Raw genomic sequence first — 22,449 nt, forward strand, 5'->3', positions numbered from 1 at the left:
CTGGGACACATTACATGACCTGGAGGCCAGTTTTACTCTCAGTGTGCCGTCATGTCTATTTGGGCTAGTCTCCAGACAGACGGCATTCGCTACTCAAATCCCTCACCTGCCAATTTCACTTTAGACAGTCGTCATTAATTCAGACGTGTTTGATTGATAAAAATAAAGCAGAAACTGGACAAGCTTTGACGCCCCCCCTGTGATGAGCAGTCGTCTGTGACAGTGAAGAGGAAAGAAAAACACATTAGTTTGTCGTGATGTGGATAATAATGTTAAATTGTCACTGACGAAGTAGCATTAGCCTCTGATTTTCAAATTCAAAGTCAGGTATAAATGATCCTCAACTGAGGATCAGGTAGCATGAGTGATTGTCTTTGTGTATTTTTTTTTCTGGTCCCAACAGTTGTGTAGTGTGTCCTTCGCTTGAGTCACAGCTGACATTTACATTAAAGCCAGAGCTTCCATTGTAAGCCATGGAGATCCTCCTGTTTTTCTTAGTGACTATAATGGGGACTGTTCGTTTCCACTACAACCACATAACGGTCTTACAGTATATTTGCCCAAATATCAAAATGGAGCTTCTGGCCCATCTAGCCCCGGTCCTCGACCCGAGTCTGGCCCATATCCTTCCACATCTGGGCATAGTCCAGCTGTTTTCCCCTGGTATTGGCTGACAACCAAAAGATTTTCTGTGTTTGCAGCAGAGTAAGTCCAGATGTGGAAGTAGCATCTAACAGTCATGTGGTGGGCTCTATGAGCCAAATTCAGGCTGTGGACTTGGGCTTATACTGGGCCAGGAGAAAATAAGACTGTGGTCCAAGTATGGGCCAGATATATTTTGCTCTTTGGGTGCAATAACATATGACATTACTGACTTAACAGTTTATTATGTGATAACTTAGTTGCTGACAAACTTGATTGTTGACCATAAAGATGAAGATAAAGATGCTCTGTGTTTAAAGCAAGAATTCAACCTTTTAGGAAATATGGTTGTGGTTTCTGAGAATTAGATGAGAAGACTGATATAAAGCTCTGTAAGTATGGAGCCTACGTACTGTATAAGACTGAAAGTACTCTAACACAGCTGGTTTGTGTAATCTATGCATTACTTTGTCTTTTTGAGAAATATGAAAAGCACAAACTGTCATGTTTATAGCTGTGTGAATGTACGGATGGATTAAATGAGTAATAAGAAAAGAAAGACTCCCACCAATGGCTGAATGCGAATGTCGGCATACGATGACGATGCAAAGTGTTGATATTTTGCCCATATTTTTTATCATGGTCAATGTTTGCATTTTTTGCATGATAGCACATTGCTAATCAGCACAAAAGGCGGATGCTTCGTAACTTTGCAGGTAATTGGTCATATAGTGGTGGACAACATTAGATCAACTCATCCTGAGGGAGAAATGAATGAATGAATCAAATCTGCATTACATTTCAATAGTTGTAGCTCTAGATTTATATTTGTGTAATGGCAGTAGGTGTTAAGATATTTTCAGTAGGCCTATTGGTTGGTGTTAATTTAAACTTTGGCTAATCTGTCTCCATTTTTACACTAAGATAAGATAAGATAAGATAAGCTAAGCTAAACCAAACTAAGTTAACATCCCAGCCCACAGACAGTAGATTGATATCAGTCTTCTCATCTCTGAAAGTTGAACTGTTCCTTTAAATTACAACAAAAACTATTATTCAGTTTGTTTCATCTGCTACTGGTGATGCAGTGAACACCATCTCAGCAGATGTAGTCTGTTAGTATCATTTAAGTAAGTTACTGCACATTGTGCTACTTAGCTGCATGGGGACTGTGGTTCAATAAAGGTTCTAAGTGTCAGGTACCATGTTTAGTGTTGTTAAGCAGCTGTCTCATGTGTCTGTGTATAGTAGCTTCTCATTGGTTTATCTGTTGTGTGTGTGAGTGAGACAGAGAGACAGAGAGAGACAGCGTCTCCACTAGTATTGATTTTTTTGTCTTACTCTCTCTTTCTCTCTCTCTCTCTCCTCTTCGGCCATATTGTAATTCACTGTCTGACTTGCATAGGCTACACTGTGTCGTCTGCCTGTGAGGGAATTAGGTTGTCTCTGTGTCTGTCGGCTTCGGCCGTAGTGGCCTCACACTTGTACTTGTCTGTGTGTCTGAGCTCCAGTTACATTTAGACCGTTGTTCTGTGAAGCAGCCGTCCGCTCTAGTCGGAAAACCTGTGTGCTTCATTAAGAAGACACTGTCAACGTGTCGTCCTTCACCGTCTCTGTGGCTTCTCCCGCCTTTGTCCAAATTACGAGACCCAAACCGAGCAGCCCTTTGGGCTTCGGGACGGTGGAAAAAGGATGGAGAACTGGGGCTTGTGAAGTTTATTGTGTGGCTATGTTCCTCTCCAGCCTTGGAGGGCTGGTTGTCTTTGTTTTTTTGCAATCAAAGATCAGGCATCATGTCCATTATCAAAGTGACTACTCTCCGCTGACATCTCCCGTCAATGTGAAACCCATAGACTGGTAAAGCCTGTTATTCTTACAGTAATGGCTTCTCATTGTCCGCGAAGCCTCTCTTGGCTGTTTGAATGGCTTTGTCAAGCTTAAAGTTCCAGCAGATGGATTGTTTGGGTTATTTTAAGCTACTGATAAAATGGCTCCTATAGTTATTTTAAGTATTTTATATAATTCTTCTTTTATCTGCTTTAAGCCCTTATGGATCTTATACTGTAATAGAGTTGGTAAGATTTGAGAAGATGAAAGGAGGACCAAACCCGCATGTATCTTTCAGCCTCCCCCACACCAGAGGACAGAGAAACACACAAGATGGAGGATCCTGAGGTACATTAGAGCGCCTTCCAAATTGTAGCCCGGCCTCACGTAAGCAACCTATAGAGGAGACTGTAGTTGGCCCTGTGACTGTAATTAAGCACACTCATTTAAGAAGTACACTGGCTTTGTTCACATGTGTGCAGACCACCACCACCGCCACCATAACCATCTCTGCCTGTATACCAAAGATAAGGACTTGAGAGCCGCACAACAATGTCGGCATTGGAATGAAAAGTCTACATTTCAACCCTTTCTGTCTCTGGCTGTGGTCCCCGCTGCATTTCACCTGTCACCGCTAATCCCATGGGCCTCTCCCAATCCATCAGCACAGAGCCCCGCAGCTCAGGAGCGCTTCCACTCCAGTTTAGCCTGACAGGGCAACATGCAAATCCCTTCACACAGGGGAGATTAGACGGCACGGAGGGACTGACAAGGGCAGAGGTGAATGGGACGAATTCAGAGAGAGAGAGAGCCACAGTGTTCACTCTGGGGGTTACAGTCGGGAGACGGCCGGACGCTGGAAACTCACTCCTCTTCTCTCAAACTTTTGGTATTCTACATGTTCATGCAGCACAAATGAGTTATATAAGAATATGAATACAAATGATTTCAGGTGTTTGTCATTTGAAACAGTTTTCATATTTATTTAAACCTGACAAACGCAACCTGGTAAAGAGGAGGTAAATGATCAGTGGCATTATCAGCGTCTACATCAGCCTACCAGTTCTTTTGTGGCCAAGAAAATCAGGCTTCTAGCATTTAATAATTCAAAATATTATAAAAAATTATAAGTCAGTGTTTTATAATTTGTGGAAAACCATCTTATTTTTCAAAATAAATACATAAAATGATCAATGTTAAAGGGGAAAAAAAAATATGAGTAAAAAAAAACTAGCCATTAGTCACAGTGTTGGCTTTCCACTGGACAGAGAAGACGTCTACAAATGATCTAATTAATCAATCATCATATAAAATCACTGCAACATTAATTACACTGAGTTTTAGAAGTTTTCATCTGAAAATGAGGGTAACCACACTTCTCAACCAGTCTGATACTGAAGCTGATACTTAATTACTCTTTTGCATGTTGCCATTCGATACATTGTTTTGGTCTAAAACCATTTAAAGGTTACAGCCTTTTACAGATAGTCCATAATGTTAGCTACCACTAGACAGCCACAGTGTAAGCTCCCTGATCGCCCTACTTTTACTTTCCACTCTTTGGCATAGTACAGTACTTGTAGTTTTATTTCCTCATGTGATTCTGTCCTGTATGAGAGATGTAGTTCTCGTATGTTTCATGTTTCATGTTTCACCTTTTTTTTTTCTGCTCATTTCATGACACCGCTCCAACGGGAAAGTCAGAGGTTGAAATAGCACAGAAAATCTTCCCCTCTCTCCTCTCTCTTAATAAGGGTTAATACCCCCTTCTGCTCCCTCAAGGCAACACATAATAATTAATTCAGTGATTAATATCCCGGTCTCTGATGGTAATGTCTCCGTGGAAACAGGAGAAGAAGGGGGCTTAAATGAAACGGTGACATGATCGTCTCTTTAATTGACTACAAATCCCAGCTGAACAGAATTTAAGTTTTTCTAGTGCTTCCTCTTGAGACTTTGTGACGTCACATCACTAATTCAAAAAATCTCAGTTGAAGTGTGAAGACCGGCACCCGACGCTCCACACAGTGTAATTGGTCACGGCTGTACCAGGTGTTTCCAGTCACTTCCGTCTCGTTGCCATCAGACGGATTGTCTTATTTGTCTCTTCCGCTGAGTCAAAGTCGTCACATCTCTAGCGAACGGATGAGAAGGCTGTGATTGGCTTGATTGGTCCTGATTAGCCCGGAGTGTGTGCAAACTGATGGCACAGTTCCTGATAGCCGCAGATGAAGCGTAACTTTTAATTTCAGTCATGAATCTAGGTGAAGAGATGACTTTCAAGTGGCCTATCTGCAAGATTCCCATTATTCTATTAATTCATTGCCAATTAGCTTTGTTATCCAGCTGACACGCTGCTGTTCTGCTGCATCGCTTATTGCTTATGTCAGCAGGCCTTGTCCTTCCTCACACTCGGCTGATTTGTCGCACTCTTCTTGCAAATTATGGACACTGCTAGAGGCTGTGACTGCGTCTGTGTACAGTCTTGGTCTATGGCTATATCAAAGTCAAGAGCCAAGCTAATGTTTCCTGCTTTGATATTGTCGGAGTAAGTGCTTAATGAGGCAGCTTTCATCAAAAACATCTCCGCTTCCCACTGAAGTGTTATTTGTGTAGCCTTTATGAAAACATTTTAGAGATGTGGTTTAAACTTCCTGCTTGTGACCTCCTTAATACTCGGAGCACTTGTGTGTGAGTTTTTTGGGAGTAGTTTAACTAAAAGACTGTTTCATTCAGTAACATTTAAAGTCCAGTGAAGCTAAGCCTACATTGTTTCACAAGGAGAAAATAAAGATTAGAAAAAATGTTGACAGTTAAACATCGTTTTTATCTGTTGCTTGATTTTGTTTTTCTCTGGAAAGACCCCACATCAGGTGTTACCTTTGAGCTGTTGGAAGTTTTATTCATGAAAATATCCCACATTAGAAGTTAAACATAAACAGTAGCATACAAAAGATTCATGGTGGACAATGGACATACTGAATGAACTGAACACTGAAGTGTTGCAAATAATGTAAAGGAACCAGACCTACATTAGAAACAGCTTTATATTATTAAAAAAAAACAATCTTAGTTCCTATTTCCATCTTTTAATTGACTATTTAGTTCAATGGGAAATTTCTCTCAGACTTTTGGACTCCATCGTATTTCAGTGTTTTCTTTTAAAAACTCTAAAGTGCCTGAAAGATTAGCCTCCGTTTTCTGGCTAGCTTTTAATGTGAAGAACCAGCAGGAAGTGTTGGATTGCTGTCCGTGGCCAAACAGCAATCAAAAGAAAAGTATGATGTGAATATTTGGCTGCATTGATGGATAAAGTGGTGTAATGAGTTTTACCCAACTCTCATAAGCACCCTTGTGTTTTCAGCTTTCATTTACAGTAACACACAGATTTAAAATCTTATCACAGGGCTGTGTCGGAGGTGAGGAGGGAGGCCGATGACAGGATGGAGACAGGTAGAGAAGGGCATCTACAGTGACAGATTGTCTTCTATGAATAAGTCAAATGGTGTGGTCGCCCCAGGTGTCACCCTGGGAGCAGACCAGCACCTCCTCATTTATTTAGGCTCAGCTCAAGGTCAGAGCTGTCTGTCCTTGTCTCCACGTCTTTCACTCTATCACCTCCTCCACTTCATGTTGTCTTCACTCTCTGTCCCACAAACATTCCTCAAATCCCGTGGAAAACCTCCACACGCACATCTATACTCTGCACCAAATCATCTCTGACAGCAGCTTTTTATTTCTGTGTATTTTTTTTTTTTTTTACATCAAAGGAAATAGAAAGAGGGGAAACAGAGAATGAGAGCTGTGTGCTTTTAAAGTTTGTTACCTCACATCACTGTGTCAGATGGTTTGCTGACTGGTCAATACTAACATGAACCTATATTATATTTAATCCTGAGATGAGATTCTCTTTGCTTTCATCTTGCTTTTTGTCCATGAAATTTCATTTGAGCTCCTGAAGCTTATTTTCCCTTTAAATGCCGCTTTTATTCAGATTGAGAAAATAAACATTATTCCACACTGTGTATCGGTGTCAAACACACACAGTATACGTACTCTAATACCCCATATGCTGTTTGTTCCAATGGTTCTTTGAAGCTACAATATACTATGACGCACGCACGGTGTGAAATATTCAACCCTGAGCCACCCTCTTTTCTTTAGCTGCACAGCATCAGATGAAAAAAAGGATATCTGGTGCATTATTTTTTCTACCTTTTCCCATCATCCTTCAGTGGGAGTAATCACCACGTTGCCACAGACCACAACAAAGTTTTTGGTTCGGTGTAGAAAAGATGCTTTTTCTCTGTAAAAGTCTTTTTTTTTACTCATTTAATGTGTGTTTTAATAACCAAAATCCACCTCAGTGTAGTTTTACATCTCCTCTCTCAGGCTTCTCTCTTCAGCTCTGAAAACAGATCAGGGAGCCAATCAGAGGAGAGGAAGCTCTCGGCTGAGTGTTTTCTGACTCAGTAATGATGATTTAGCAGATTTCAGGGCATTGACTAGTTCGTTGTGACATCACTAAGTTACAGGAAGTCCTGCCAGCTAGTTTTGAATGAATTGTTTGATCATTGTGAAATCATTGTTTGAATATGGTTTGTGTGCTTTTCTCTTTGGACTGAAGGTTTAAAATTTTCACATTATTAATATAGAATATACACTTGCTTTATAATAAAAAAAACCACATGGAAATCAAATATACCTTTATACAGCATGAGACCTTTCAGGTAACTTAATAGATTACATTGATTAACTGCATGTGCATATTCCAGTGTGACTTAGTTCACTTCATTTGTTGCAGAGGTTAATTACATAAATAGCTGCAGATCAAAAATGCTACCTAGCTAACATGCACACCATGCCAGCCATTTTCCATTTCTCCTGCCCCATTTAATAAATACAAATTAATTTAGCATAGGCACGTTTACCAGTAGAAGTGCTGACTAATTGCTGTATAATTACTGAAATTATTCATGTTTTTTTCTACATTTAGTATTCTTTATACCCCGAGGCTTGGTGGACTGCTGCAGAGAATCCCATTCCCCCAAACACTGGAGCCAATTTCTGTTTTGTTTCCACTTTATTTCTTCTAATACTTTCCCCATCTGGCTTTCTTGTTTCCTCCACTTGTGGGAAAACTCAGCTCATACATCATTACAGTCAAGTCTTGCAGTGAAACATTTTTTGATTTTCTTCCTTTTTTTTTAAACAGAGTTTCATATTGTACAAAAGCACTGGTGAGGACCACACTTGGAGAAGCAAATGTTGTACATGACCAAAAGTTTTAAACGTCTACTGACCGTGTGCATCCAAACTTTTGTTATTTTTTGAGTATTTTCTAATGATTTATTTATATTATACTTAAAACAGAAGTAAGTGATCAGGTGGTTTTGGCTAACTTCCTGTCAGCCGATTGAGTTAGCAGTCCCCGCCCTCGTCCCTACGTCACCACATTCACGCGCATCCCTTGGCTGCACACACAGGAGGAGAGAGAACGGCATTATCCTCATTGGATAAAGGTTGTAGGATACAAGGAAAGTTTTCTCCTGGGCTTACAGCAGAGCAGAGTGACTGACAGACCCGTGTTTCAGTCCAAACACGCTATGTAAGTGATTGCTGTCGGAAGATAGAACTATTTAAGACTTATATTAACACAAACATTCCGCTTACTTCTGCTTTAAATGCTACAGAATACACAGTGCACTGCTCCATATGAAATCAGTGCATTTTACTGCAAAATGTCTTTGAGATGATGATAGTTTTGGGCATTAAGCAATGAAAGAAAGCAGGTCACTGTTTTCCTCAGGGTGGTCTCAGGTTCACTGGTGGTAATTCCACACAGACCACTTCAGTACAAAGGAAGATTCTTTTGATAATCAGTATTTTTATTGTCCACACATGTCTTGAAAACCATCAGTGACCTGGTCTTAGTCTCAGGTGTCGAGCTCATCGATCAGCATACTGTAGTTTATTTTGCGTCAGTTCCCCTCACATTGTCCCACAGCCAGTATTTTGTTGTATAACTTTGAAGCCTTGGATTATCTCAGTTTAGATTGGAGTTATGTGATGCATGTTACATGCGTAATCAAGCTATGACAAACTTATTACTAATCACTAATTAATATTTGCGCATGGCACAGACAGTGGGAGGTCAGTACTACAGCTAATTTTCACCCTTCATTTAAATCAGATTTTTCTTTCAACACAGTCAGGACTTCTCAGGAATAATGGAAAGAAATTTGCGGCTCATACATGCAGATAGGTGACAGCTACTATGCCATATTTGCTTCAGAGATAATTCAACATCACATTAAGTGCTAGTATATGTTTGTTACTTCAGCACCATGGACAGCGTCATGGTTTTTCAATCAAAATAGCATGTATATTTAATAGATATACTCCAAATCCATAAACTAACTAACAGCATATATAGAAAGTGACGGTGTCAGATGTCAGAAAAATATGCAAATTCTTTAACGAATCACAGAGTCTCTCATAGACTCTCATAGCAAACAGTTGGGCTGCAATGGTAGGAAGTGTGGATATAGCATCTACGTCACTGCATCATGTTGTACCCTAACTAACTCTTACTGTGTGAGGACGGGTCGGGGACACCCCGGGCAGCCTGTCTATCACATGGTTGAAACATAACACAAACAAACCTCACACTCACATTCACACTCATGGGCAAGTAGAGTGTGGAAACTCAGAAAGGCCGACAGACTCAAACCCAGTACCTTCTAACTGTGAGGAGATGGTGCTGCTCACTGTGCAGCCACAAACAAATAATAATAACAATACATCTCCACAACACAGTGGAGTAGAAAATAATACAACATACCATAGATATTTCCTGTAGACTAAGTTGTTCGCGCGTAAGCTGCAGATTGTTGAATCCACCCTTTAGAAAGCACCATCAGACAAAATTAGGCCCTGAGATTAGTAAAATAATCTTAATTAATAATGTAAAATAAATCTTAAATAAATAGCATCACGCATCTTATTGGCAGAGAATGAAAATCAATCATATTTACTGTGTAGGTCTCAAATGATTAACCCGCGGTGACTCGGCTCTATGCTGTTATTATTCTATGTGGAATGCATTAGCGTTGCGCATTGCCGTCATCAATTCAAGGTTAATAGAGACTAAAAAACACACTGGAGATACAGATGCAGCTTGAAAATTATACAAACTCCCACTGCTAGGCCTCTCTCTCCACCCCCCCCCCCCCTCCTCACCCTCCCCCCACCCCTGTGTTTACTGCAGGCTCATCAAGACACAGCAGTGTGTCACTGTGGATCAGAGTCAGTGGTATCAGCCAGGAAACACACAGCTCAGAGGGGTTGGAAGGATGGCAAAGAGACACTCCTCCTCTGGTCCCATTATTACACTCCCCACAATCCACTTCTGCTCCCATAGAAAAAAATGAGAATGAAAGGGGGAGATGCAGACGGTCTGATAGAGAGACAGAGGGGATTTCAGCAGGTAGGAAGAGGAAATAAGCCAGGCAAGGGGGAAAGAGGGGATGGGACCCATCCACACATCTTATTGCACACGCCCCTCCACCTCTTTAGTCATTATTTTACAGTTAAATTCTCTGTGCTCAAAAGCCGCAGAAATGCTCTCAATCGTCTGAAGGAGAGGCAAAGAGACGGAAGTCATTTGTATTCAAATCCTGAGTTAATACGTCAAGTAAGTCTATTTCATGGGCAAAGCTCGCTCTGTGTGTGTGTGTGTGTGTGCAGGAGACATGCACTACTGCAGCTCCTCTCTATTGGAAGTTGCCTCAGCCGCCACGAGCACTTTCATCAGCACCGAGCCAGAAAACAAAGGTTTCCTCAGTGATTCTGTGGTTTTGGGGGGTGACGCTCCCACCGAAGAAGCGAGTTGACGTTCGCTAAATGTTTTTCCTCTGAACGTTCTGTAGGTGCAGGTAATCAAGGTGCCTGCTGCAGAGAAAAAGGATGCTTCCACCCTTTTCCTAAGCCGTGTGCACACATGCAATGCAACATTACAGGACGCCGAGAACAAAGTACCCCTTGTGTATTATTTGGAACAATGGAGAATGGCCAGATTTGCAAAGAGACACTGGAAATACCAGCCAGGAAAACACTGACTGTTGCAGATGCCTCTCTCCTCCCCTCCTCACGTCCCCATCTCTCTCTCTCTCTCTCTCCATCTGACACGGAGGCCTGAGGGTTTTGTATCCTCTGCTGTTTGATTTGCACCGAGGGGAGATCTTGTTTGTTCTCCTCAATGCAGCATTTATGGTTTAAGATTCTCCTCACGACCTTCCGCTGCTCCTGAGCAGCGAGCTATCTGTCTCCCCCGAGCGAACAAACAAGAAAAGAACAGTGCCCTCGCTTCGCCGGCCGCGGGGACCTGCAGCTCTTTTCATCCCGCCAATAAACAAAAAGAGGAGAAAGGGGGTGGGAGGTGTTCTGGAAGAAGGGACAGAAGTGTTGTACATTTTCTGTAGCATAGCCCGGTCAACACAAGCATGTAGAGGGGGTTTTTTTATGAGGCAATCTGCACTAATGAAGGGTAAATACAGCTGTGGTGGGTTTGAGTGTTGTCAGAGCTCCACCCTGTGGTGACAAGTCAGCATTATCCTGCTGTCCACAGTGGTGGCCAGTCTCTTCATGCTTTACTCTGTCATAACTCATTCTAACTGTAGACTCTCACTGTGTAATATTATCCAATGCTGACTGTAGTCTCTGTTTTTTCTTTACCTCTCTCTCCTCTCCTCTTTTTCCTAATTTTACCTTGTACACAACCCCAATGACCTTTTTTCTGTCACTGCCTTCTTTTCGTTTTTTCCGCTCCCATTTTGCTTCCTTTACTCCTCTTTCTTTCACCTTCCTCCTCCTCCTCCTCCTCCTCCCCCGGCTCCTAGGTCGTTATCGGGGCGAATCGTGGGTGGGGTGTGGTGGTTCTTCACCCTCATCATCATCTCGTCCTACACGGCCAACCTGGCTGCCTTCCTCACCGTGGAGAGGATGGTGTCGCCTATCGAGAGTGCGGAGGACCTGGCCAAGCAGACGGACATCGCCTACGGCACGTTGGACTCTGGCTCCACCAAAGAGTTCTTCAGGGTGAGTCGGGCGTTACCGGGGGTGAATGGTCCACTCTCAGAAGACCAGGTTCAAGCCTTGGTTTTAGAGCAGTCAGCACAACTGCAACTGTCGGCTGCTTGAAGCCATGTCAGTTATATTATAGAAAAGTGTCAGTTTTGCATCACCACAGCTTTTATGCACAGTTTATGTGCACATACAAAGACTCATACCAAAGGCTTTTCTTTATAATACAAGAAAATACCTACAGTATATACCTCCTATATATGTGGACAACAGGGTCTGCATGACCACCACAACCTCTGTGTTTCTCTGTTAGTCATCACCTCCCAAGGCTATGAGGTTCAAGAGGTTCTTTTGGGTCTGTTCACCCTAGTTTTCCCTCTCTACAGTCTCCTTCACCGCTTTTTGTGAGGACAGAGACGTGTGGCAAAGTAAAGTAAAATCAAAAATGTCTGTGTATATAATGTGTATGTAGATACCCCAAGAAACATTGTTCATGATATTTGGGTGAACCTAACAATGTAAGGACTAAAACACCCAACATGTAGAAGTGCAGCTGACTCATCAGCCACGGTAAGTCGTAGAGGCAGTTATCAGAAATATAATTCATCTTTTGTTCCTTGGCTTCAATAAGATTTAAATGGTGAAATGAAACCTAGTAAATGTTAACACCAACGTGTGAACTGATGCTCCATGTTCTGTCTACCTGCTGTTGTCTGTGGACATGTTTTTTTTTTTCCATCTCTCACATCACATTTACCTTTGAACCTCCAACCCCCCTCATAACCCCACAGCGGTCAAAGATCGCCGTCTACGAGAAGATGTGGGGCTACATGAAGTCGGCCGAGCCCACAGTCTTCACCAAGACCACGGCCGAAGGCGTGGCTCGAGTCCGCAAGTCCAAAGGGAAATACGCCTTCCTCTTGGAGTCCACAATGAATGAGTACACAGAGCAGCGCAAGCCGTGCGACACAATGAAAGTGGGAGGCAACTTGGACTCCAAAGGCTACGGAGTAGCCACACCCAAGGGTTCACAGTTAAGGTGGGTGGAATAGTGTAACAATATGTCATACGTGTTGTTATGGTATTCCACCTTCCCTGGTGTGCCGCCTTTTCTATGTCTATCTGTCTCCACTTACTGCTTGTTGTGGGTGGGCAGGGCCTTTTACTTCTTTGTTTTAGTGCAGAGCTAGTGGCTTTTTTTGACATCTGTGTTTGTTGCATGCATGTGGCGCTTACTGTGATTACGCAGGGGTGGTTTTTATTTCATTTGTTGTTTCTTCACAGCTCTCCACACCAGGTAAATCTTTGTGCTTGTGCTTGTCGTTTGAGCAAAGATGTTGGAATGGCATGCTCGAGGCTCTGGTAAATGAAAATGTGCTATTTAGAAAAAAGAAAAGCTTTACAGTCATCCACATTTTTATATGCAAATGTAATTAGTTTGTTATATTTAGCTAATGCTTCTCCAGCTTTCCTTCACAGTTGATTGGTTCTTTCTTTTCAACCAAGTGACTGAAGTAGTGTTTTGGGAGCCATCTGAATGCTCAGCCCTGGGTAACTCTGCCAGACTCTGTCACTGCCTCCCGCACATAGTGGAATTTACAGACCTGCCAGAGAATACAGTGTCATTACTGTGGGGAGTTGCACTTTCAATCCGCACACTCATCGATCAAAAGCCTGCTGGCAAGATCTCGCTAGAGGGAATGGATAAATATACTAAAGGCAAAACTGCACAGATGTTCGTATGTACTGTATGTGCAAAGTAACAGTTACAGCTCCACGATTGCTTGACCCCACATTGTTCCCCAATTCATAGCAACTGTGCTGCAGCATCCATCATACACAAGTGAAGCAATAAACAAACATGAAGGTTTTCATCTTTTGTAAATAAGTATAAGGAAAGTAATTAGGTCCGAAAGCAGCCAACTCCTCACAGCCAGTAAATCAAACCCTGTTAGTTGTCTTCTGTAAATTCCTCTGCCCATGTCAAGTCTGAAGTGGAACAGCAGAGCAGCTACTGGTTTGTTTTGCAGCCAAGCTGGTGCCAGGTTTCAGCCACTGCTTTGACCAGGAAGAGTCCCTGACAGATCACGGTAGTCCCTTTCTCCGGGCCTCCATCTTGTTGTTTCTGGGGATTATCATCTTCTGTCAGTCACTTGTCCGGATATCAGCGACGAAACACACCAGCAACACCAAGAGCAGGCAGCATGGTTGGTCAAGGCTGCTCATTTCACTTGGCTCCTCAAAAACAACATTGTGAGCTTAAAACTGAAATATTGGCTGTGTTGCTTTGTGTTTTTGATCCATCTCCATTAATTACTGTTGTTGTTGATTTACATTATTATTATTTTTCATAATGATACAAATACGTTAAAAGGATCAAAATGCACGCTGAGGCAAATCTCTCTCTCCACTATCGTCAGACATCACTACTGCAGCCTTCAAAAGAACCCATGAAATTATGATGCACACTTATTTAAAACCTCTTTTCATAGACATTTAATGCAAGTCAATCATGATTTTCCAGAACAGCTTAATGCTCAGAAATCCACTGAGCTTTGAATTGGCTGACACACATACACTGTATACATGTGTAAACCAGGTCCAAATTATTTGGGGGTGTCTGTTTTTAAAAGCGCTGGCTGAGGTCGCTGCTTTGGGACCAACGGTGCTGATTGCCAACATTTTGTGCCAATATTTAATGTTTAAATTGGTCAAATTTTATGCCAAAAGAAGACTCAATTAAGTATCAAGTGTTTAATTAAGGACGTTTATAGCCAATATTTTTAAATGCTTTAGGATGGGAAAGTATTCTGTAATGGTTTAATATCTACCATATTCATACTGTTGAAGATTCTAGTGACTGTTCTTCATATAACCAGAGGTTCCCAACCTTTGGACCAGATGGTGGCACTTAGAGTAAATGTATTTGATAACCAAAGCCAGTTAGAGTCACTGTCTTGATACCATGAATGTTTGTTCAAGGTTTTGTGAGGATTCATCAGGTTGATATTTCACTGGCTAATTAAAAACCTGTTCGTGGAGCCTCATTAAAAGTCAGAGGATCACCAAAGCATCGAGAAATCATCGTCTGCCGAGTACGAGTGTGTTATCACTTCATTCCATGGCAGTTCAATTAATACATGATGACACTGCCTTTTTAAAGAGCCACACTGCTTGCTAAATAAAGTAAAGATTAGAAAAGTTTGTGCATCATAAACATGTTTTTCATCTTCTTTTCCATCTTATTAATCCTCAGATCTTTTTACAGCCCCTTAGGAGCCTACTGCTAAATTGGCAACCACTGTCTTAAACCAATAGTGTCAATCAATTATTGTTGAAGTTCACTCCCCTTAATTACCGTCCTTATGTCAAGCTTTCCAATCTAGGGTAGCACACGTTCATATCAAAATCTGCACAACATTTGAAGCAGTCAGTTCATAACGGTAGATTTTCTCTGCCAAAGTAACAACGTCCCTAGCCGAGTACATCAACTGTCGCTAGATATCCAGTATAAGCTAAAGCTCACACTGCTAATGTTGCTAGTTGATTTCATTTTAAACTGTATTAATGTTTTGAATATTCACATAATATCTACATACACCTCAAACTCATTCTGTGTTATATTCCTCAGACAACATAACTGACATAAACAATAGTGTAAAGGTAGTGATGTAGTGACTTATATTGTATAACATTATTACTGGTAAATTCAATTATTTTTATTTAGGTTTATAGACTGTAGATAAAGATGGACATAGCCTCTGTTATAACACACATAGTCTTCTGAGGAGCAGTTTTAAAGCTCAGAGTGGGCTGCTCGACTGTCGCCATCTTGGCAGCAGCAAATTCCCAGCTAAACCAAAAATCAACAATGTATAAAGAGGAGACTTAAGCACGTGCAGTCTTGTTGCTAGCATACATTCACTCAACTGTCATTCAAAGTGGCCGTACCTTATATTACACAGAACTTTATAAACAAGTTAATTATATAAAAAGCATTCTAAGTCGGTATGAAGGAGGGAATTAGAGACCAAAGCTGACTTGCTTTCAAAGCGGCCTCAAGTGGCCATTCAAAGAAGTGCAGTTTTTGATACTTCCTGTTGACATTCGTCAGCCGCCTGTTAACAACACCGGAGAGAGACTTGTGCTCAGTGTGTGTTTGGGTCCAGGGTTGGGATTGAACTGTTTAGAGCATTAATGCACTTTTCCACCCTTGTCCCTCTCTTACTGCTACTCCTCCCTTCCCTTCCCCCCCTTCTCTTCCTTCCCTCCCAAATTGGACAGCATACTCACCCCTCTCACCAAATATGTTTTATCGTTTTCAAGAAGTGCAGTTAACCTGGCAGTGTTAAAACTCAATGAGCAAGGCCTGTTGGACAAATTGAAAAACAAGTGGTGGTACGACAAAGGAGAGTGTGGCAGCGGAGGCGGTGGCGAGAAGGTTAGCCACTATGTCGCTATGCCCATGTGACCTTAATGCGGGTAAAACAGAAATGTGTTTGCTGGCAACAGGGGCATCTGCCGGGTCGATGCTGGTGACAGAACGCCGCTGTTTAGGAAATGGCGTTTTTTCTTAATCCTGAGAGAAGAGCGAGTACTGTCGAAGCAAAAATATTTGCTGTAAAGTGATCTGAAAATTTGACCTTAGGCGGTGGCATCATCATTGGTGACCTGCTTGATGTAGATATAGAACACGATAGAAGTGCCATCTTGGGTTTTACAGTGTAAACTACATCCTGTGAGCCAATAGTCTTGGGTTGACAGTACTAGCCTTCGTACTTGTTCAAATAAAGGTCCCGGCAGTATGTGCCTGTTCCAGAAAAGCGATGCAGCCGGGGCCCCATGCATATATGTCTGTTAGCTCTGCCCCCCCCCCCCCCCCGGTACAACAACAACAACCCCCAGTAAACCCAAACGCCCCATCGCAAACAACTATCTCTGACTAAACGAGCAAAGAGACATGTAGCGATAAGTGGGGCCCCTTCCCGGCTTCGTCACTTTATGAAGAGTACTGAGTTGCTCTTGTTGGGCTTCTTCTGATTGAATAACATAAAATAACATGTCCTATGATGTTATTTATGTTATTTTCCCCACCCTACCCTTCCCCCAACCCCCCACCCCCGTGATTTGAAGAACGCCTGTAAACCTTGCCGTATTGAAACTGAGTGAAGCAGGAGTCTTAGACAAACTGAAAAACAAATGGTGGTACGATAAAGGGGAGTGTGGACCCAAGGACTCGGGAAGTAAGGTCAGTCTCCAGCAGCCCGGGAGCCTCCCCTCCTCTCTTTGTCTCTATGCACCCTTCTATAACGCTGGCAGTACTGTTCTGTTATTACAGCAGGCTGGCTGATATGACGCACACACATAAATCTCTGAGAAAGAGCGAGTGAGAGAGACACGCAGGTAGAAAGTGAAGGCGTAGCCGGAGGGATACAGCATGACAGAAACAAGGCATGGCGCAGCACTAACGGTTTCTACAGCAGCTAAAGCTATGCGTTGCAACTGCAGATGAAGGCTCACACTCACGCTGGTTGTCACCTCAGATGCTCCCAGGGCATGTTCATACCTTACTGTATGTCACACTAGATGTCAGTTTTACTGTACTGATCCACACTGTCGATGCACCGGAGCATGGAGAGAGCTGTCACATTCTTTAGAAAACCAAGCAGCATGCACCGTCCACATCAGTCATGTCCTCTTAATCAGATCCTTAAACACAGGACACACACTCGCCATCACCTGCAAATGAGACTAAGCATGACAGACAGTGGTTTGTGTCGAGGTAATAAGTTGAATGCACCCTCAAGGATGGAGGTGATTTATCGGAGGGAGATAAATGGCAGGGAGGAGCAGGAGTCAGAGCTCAGAGAGATCATCTGCATACATTTAAATAAAAGGGGGTTAAAAGGTGAATGTCAGAAACTGAGGCAGAGCAGCCTGTCGGAGAATTAAAGGGCCAGTTTGTCCTATTGTATATACAAAACCCTTGTGTCTTCATTTACCTCCGGTTGTATCTAGACATGCAGACAGTTTTAGTTTCCTTTTTTAAATATCAACAGCAGCGTCTCTGTTTTTAGAAACAGTGTTATTGTTGCTGTGAATAATCCACAAATGTGCTGTCTGCAGCTTTACAGTGTGTGACAAGACAAAATGAGAAAACTGTCTGGTTTAAAATCCAGCATTGGTTCTCAGATCTGTGAGAAGCTTCAGCAGCTGGTTTACAGATTTAGAGGCAAAAGACGACCTGTGGCAATGACACTGACAGTGTCAAAGCAGAGTCTCACAGCGCTGCCACAACACAATGTTGACTAACCAACCAGTTACAATATGACATAAAGCAGCACAAAAATACAACGGACGACACAAAATTTGATTGGCACAGGTTCAATTTAACTTTAACAGATTGCAACAATGACAGTGAAGACAAACAGCCACAGCAACATAAACATACACGCACAAAATAACAAGCACTCACTGTGCCATGCATCTTATCTCTGTCCTTTCCATATAAGAGATCCATGGTGCCTATGTCCTTGAACCTGTTTCTAAGGATGTATTGGATTTGTGGAGCGAATCAGTCAGTCAGTGTTGTTATTCAGGCTTTACACCATGGCACATCCTTCTTTTTCCATAGCAGAAATGAAATAAAATGACATATAGAAACACAAAAATCGTGTAATTTATGACACATCAAACAATATAATATAATACAATATAACATAACATAGCATAATGTAATATAAAACTTTAGACTGAATCTGCATTGATAGAGCATTATGTTAACAAAGCAAAGAAAGGTTTTGCAGCATTTTCATACTTAACTTACACTGTAGCAAAACAGTATGACCATGCGTTTATTGTACAGTTTAAAGGGATAGTTCAACATTTTGGCAAATTGTCCCATTGCCATAAACCCTATAGTCTTAGGAGTAGGTTCGTTACCTTTAATTGTTTGGGCAAGCTGTTTTTAGAACGGCGGGGCAGAGCCGTGAGCTGCTCAGAGCTACGCTACGGAGGCTCATGGAATTTCTTGGTTTCCCTCATCAAACTCATCAAATACACAATCCAACAACTCCACAACGCTCTGGTGGACAAGTTGTGACCTGCACATTCACCACGCTATGAGATAATAACGGAACGTTACCAGACAGACAGAGAGTTGTTTTAGAGGGAAATACAGAGAGTGTTGATGAAAAACTGCCCCTGGCGGAAACGCGCATCAGCAATTTTGCATGAATTTACCTAGAAAACAACTCCGTCTCATAACGTTCCATTATTATCTCATAGCGTGGTGAATGTGCAGGTCACAACTTGTCCACCAGAGCGTTGTGGAGTTGTTGGATTGTGTATTTGATGAGTTTGATGAGGAAAACCAAGAAATCCCATGAGCCTCCGTAGCGTAGCTCTGAGCAGCTCGTGGCTCTGCTCCACCATTCTAAAAATAGCTTGCACTGACAAATAAAGGTAACAAACCAACTCCTAAGACTCTAGGGATTATGGCAATGGGCCAATTTGCCAAAGTCTCACTCCTTTCATTAGAAAGTGTACTGTAGCATGAAATAAAGGCATGAAGTTGTTGCGCCATTTTGTGGTTTACTCAGAGTAAGTTGGACATTGTTTCTAGACCACAAAAGAAGTGACTTCCATATTGGCGCATTGGTGTGTAAATAAAACCTAAACTGTTTGCATGTCCAGCTGCACTGAAGTTAATGAGATGCTGCGTTTGAAACATCCAGGAGAAGAAGAGCTGCTGTCTGTTATCTTGAACTAGAACATGCAGCTGTGCAGCAGCACACTGAGGCCAGAGGCAGAGTAGTGACAAGTGAAATGTTGTGTGAGTGTGATTGTGTCTTTGTGTGTGTGTGCATGTGTGACGTGTTGTCAAGTTGACGTGAGATTTTTTCCACATTGACCCGTGATGTGTGTGTACATGTGTAAATGTTGAGTGTCTGTCTGCTGCCTCCACTAAAGCCAGTGTTGACTTGTTTTTGTCCCTGTCCCCGCCGGCTGCAGGACAAGTCGTCCCAGGCCCTGAGCCTGAGCAACGTGGCCGGGGTCTTCTACATCCTGGTGGGGGGTCTGGGCCTGGCCATGCTGGTGGCCCTCATCGAGTTCTGCTACAAGTCGCGCAACGAGGCCAAGAGAATGAAGGTGGAGACCCAGTCCCAGTCACAGTCCCAACACCCCCATCACCACCACTGCTACCCCTGCCGGTCAGGCAGCCCCTGCCCCAGCCCCGAGCCTAGCCAGACCCAGAGCCAGAGTCCCAGGGCCAGCACCGGCATCCACAACTTAGCCGAGTTTAGCGAGGTTTTCAGTGGGTATGGCAGCGACGGGGAAGCTGATAAGATGTAGTTGAGGTTTTGGTAGAAGGTCGGTCCAAGTGTTTGCTTCCCCTCCCCCTCACTAGCTCCCTGCACAGAGACTGTAAGTGAAACCTCTCATATCCCTGTGCTAGCTTCGCCGTGCTGAGTGACTGTCGTGACCAGTGGCAAAACGCTTCCCACCCTCTGTCTGATCTGTTTCCTCTGTGGTCATGTGACGTCCTGGTCTGGTCTGCGTTCCAGCTTTTTTCTCAATGTGACAGGAAGCAATGAGTCATCCTCAGACTCCAAGTTGTCGCCTCGACTGCTTCGCAGCTTGTGTGGTTGCAGACGTTGGCCCTCATTTATCAAGCGGGCGTATAGTGTGACCCGTTTTCCTGCAAAAATCAAAAAAGTATTAGTCACTGTGAACTCAGGGGTGAGATAATATTCACGTCTGACGTTCACATAAATTAAATAGTGTTGGAAATGAATAATAGATGCCATGACTGATCGCCCATATCAAATTTGGAATTTGATTAAAAATTATAATGTTTTTGAGTCAGTGAGCAGAAATTGTGACAGTAAAAAAGAGAGTTTACACAAATTAATGAAAGTATGAAATGGAAAACATAATCGTAGACTCATCTTATTAGCACATTTGGCTGAGTGGAAGTTTATTAAGTTGATTCTGTAAATGTTACTGCTGTGCTGCTTTTCCATTGGACTTGTGTGTATTAACAGGTAGGAAACATGTTAAATGAGGACCAATGTCGTACTTGTACACACACGTCTACTTTTGTGAGGACATTTCATCAAACTGCAGAACATTCGTCCGTCCAATGTGTCACACTCTTCCCCTCTGAACCCTGTATTCCCATCTACACACACACACATGCGTGAACCTGAATAGTTGATGTTGTAACTCAGGGGCATGACAGTCTCATGTCTGTCAGTTACAGTGGAGCATCAGAGCAGATTAAATTAGAAAGCAGCCCTGAGCTGCACTGTGAAACCACATTTAAACACTGTAGATTTTGTAAGGCCAGAGTAAATGTTAACTGATGCATCCCCCGAGCTGAGCTGAAATTATTATTATTGTTCTTATTATTAATGTTGGAGCTGCTCTCTGCCCTTATTTCCCCTCGCTCCTTGACCACCAGACTTTTCAGATCCCTCCTCTCACTCGGTGTGTATCTGTGCGACGTGGTTATGTGTCCCCCATCAGCACTTCAGCACCAACTCTTCATTAGCTTCACTGTTGCTTAGTCAGCTTCCCTGTACCCATCACTCACTGTGTAATAATTCTGTCGCTAACAGATTTACATGTAGTCCGGGGCTGGCTTGACACTGTAGTGAATGGCTATGAAAGGTGTTTTTTCTACACTGCTCTATATTACATTTAGCCTATTTAAATGTACAGTTGTATTGTGAAACTTTTCTCCCTGTTGTTTTTATTCGAAGCAGGTTGGAGTTTTACTTCTTCCAAGGTTTCTCCTGAGTTAGCTAATGAACATGTTTTTAAAGAACAAATCTGAATAGCAATCACAAAATGCTGGTCAAAATCTAAATTATATTTGGATATAGTTCCCCTAACTACAATACAGCCAGATTACACTTTTGTTGTTGTTTTTATAGAGTAAGTGTTGAGGTTTTTGTTCTCTGATCTTTCCTTTTTTTTTGTGTTAGCAAACACAACACAGCTGCCTGGTAGCTAACCCTGAACAACCAAATTGTTTTTCATCACATAGCTTACATCGTACACAAGTAAAAACACAACAATGCACATATTATACACTTGAATTTAGCCAGCCAATGAGACAGGAACAAGGTAGCCTTAGATAGCTTTGACAACATTTGAGCATTTATTGGGAGGCTAAACCTCAAAAAGTGGCCCCAATAATCCATATATATATATATATATAAAAACATATATTAATTTTGAAATATTGACAATAATTTTGAAATATTGACAATTCTGAAATATAGTCAGCCTATTTCAACAAATAATTCTTTTTGTAAACAATAAACCAACCAAGAGAGAAACAAAATATTTGAATAGATTAATTAATACAATTTTCTTTTAATTAAACAAGCAAACTTTTTGCTGAGCTCAGTGTCCTTTTGTGGATCTGTGTAAATATCTGTAAACAAGCTGGCTGCACATGATGGTAAATTAAATACAACACTTGGTACACTGTACACCACATCACTTGGAAAGGCGTACGTAAAGAGACAAACCACCCAAATTATTGTTTGTCACTTTTTAAATAGATCAGTCAGTGAGGGCATCACTGTGAAATTTCAGAGCGGATTTTTCAGTCCAGCTGTACTTTCACTCCGATTCAGTGTCATCACTTAAATATGAAGATTCAGTCCACTTTAGTTTGCCTTTGTTTCTTAAGTTCAAACAAATCTCAGGGTTCGAGTTTATTCGAATGCTCATCTTTCCCACAGCATCTGACCATTTTAGTGCTGTTAGAAGTGATAGAAATTATGATCAGAGCTTTATATATTTGCTGCAATTTGTAGCATTTATGAGGAACATATAAATTGTTGTATGTGTTTAGGTTAGCACCCAGAAATCTACTGA

General features: G+C 42.1%; 1 protein-coding gene across 7 annotated transcripts in view; it reads left to right on the top strand.

The window, feature by feature from the left end:
• Nucleotides 1–22,449, top strand: part of gria4b (glutamate receptor, ionotropic, AMPA 4b) — a 269,016-nt gene that overhangs the window by 244,305 nt on the left and 2,262 nt on the right. For 2 of the 7 annotated variants that reach the window (XM_085798346.1, XM_085798349.1), the window contains 4 exons: nucleotides 11,370–11,568; nucleotides 12,345–12,592; nucleotides 15,880–15,994; nucleotides 19,567–19,704. In XM_085798346.1, the coding sequence (XP_085654472.1) occupies nucleotides 11,370–11,568; nucleotides 12,345–12,592; nucleotides 15,880–15,994; nucleotides 19,567–19,704 (700 nt within the window). Of the gene's footprint in view, nucleotides 1–11,369; nucleotides 11,569–12,344; nucleotides 12,593–15,879; nucleotides 15,995–16,686; nucleotides 16,802–19,566; nucleotides 19,981–22,449 lie in introns of all 7 variants that reach the window. The other 5 variants (XM_085798347.1, XM_085798348.1, XR_015037622.1 and 2 more) reach the window with 4 other exon arrangements.

This window comes from Trachurus japonicus, chromosome 14, assembly GCF_045865225.1.
Source record: "Trachurus japonicus isolate A0001 chromosome 14, Traja_1.0".
In the NCBI taxonomy this organism is placed as follows: Eukaryota; Metazoa; Chordata; class Actinopteri; order Carangiformes; family Carangidae; genus Trachurus; species Trachurus japonicus.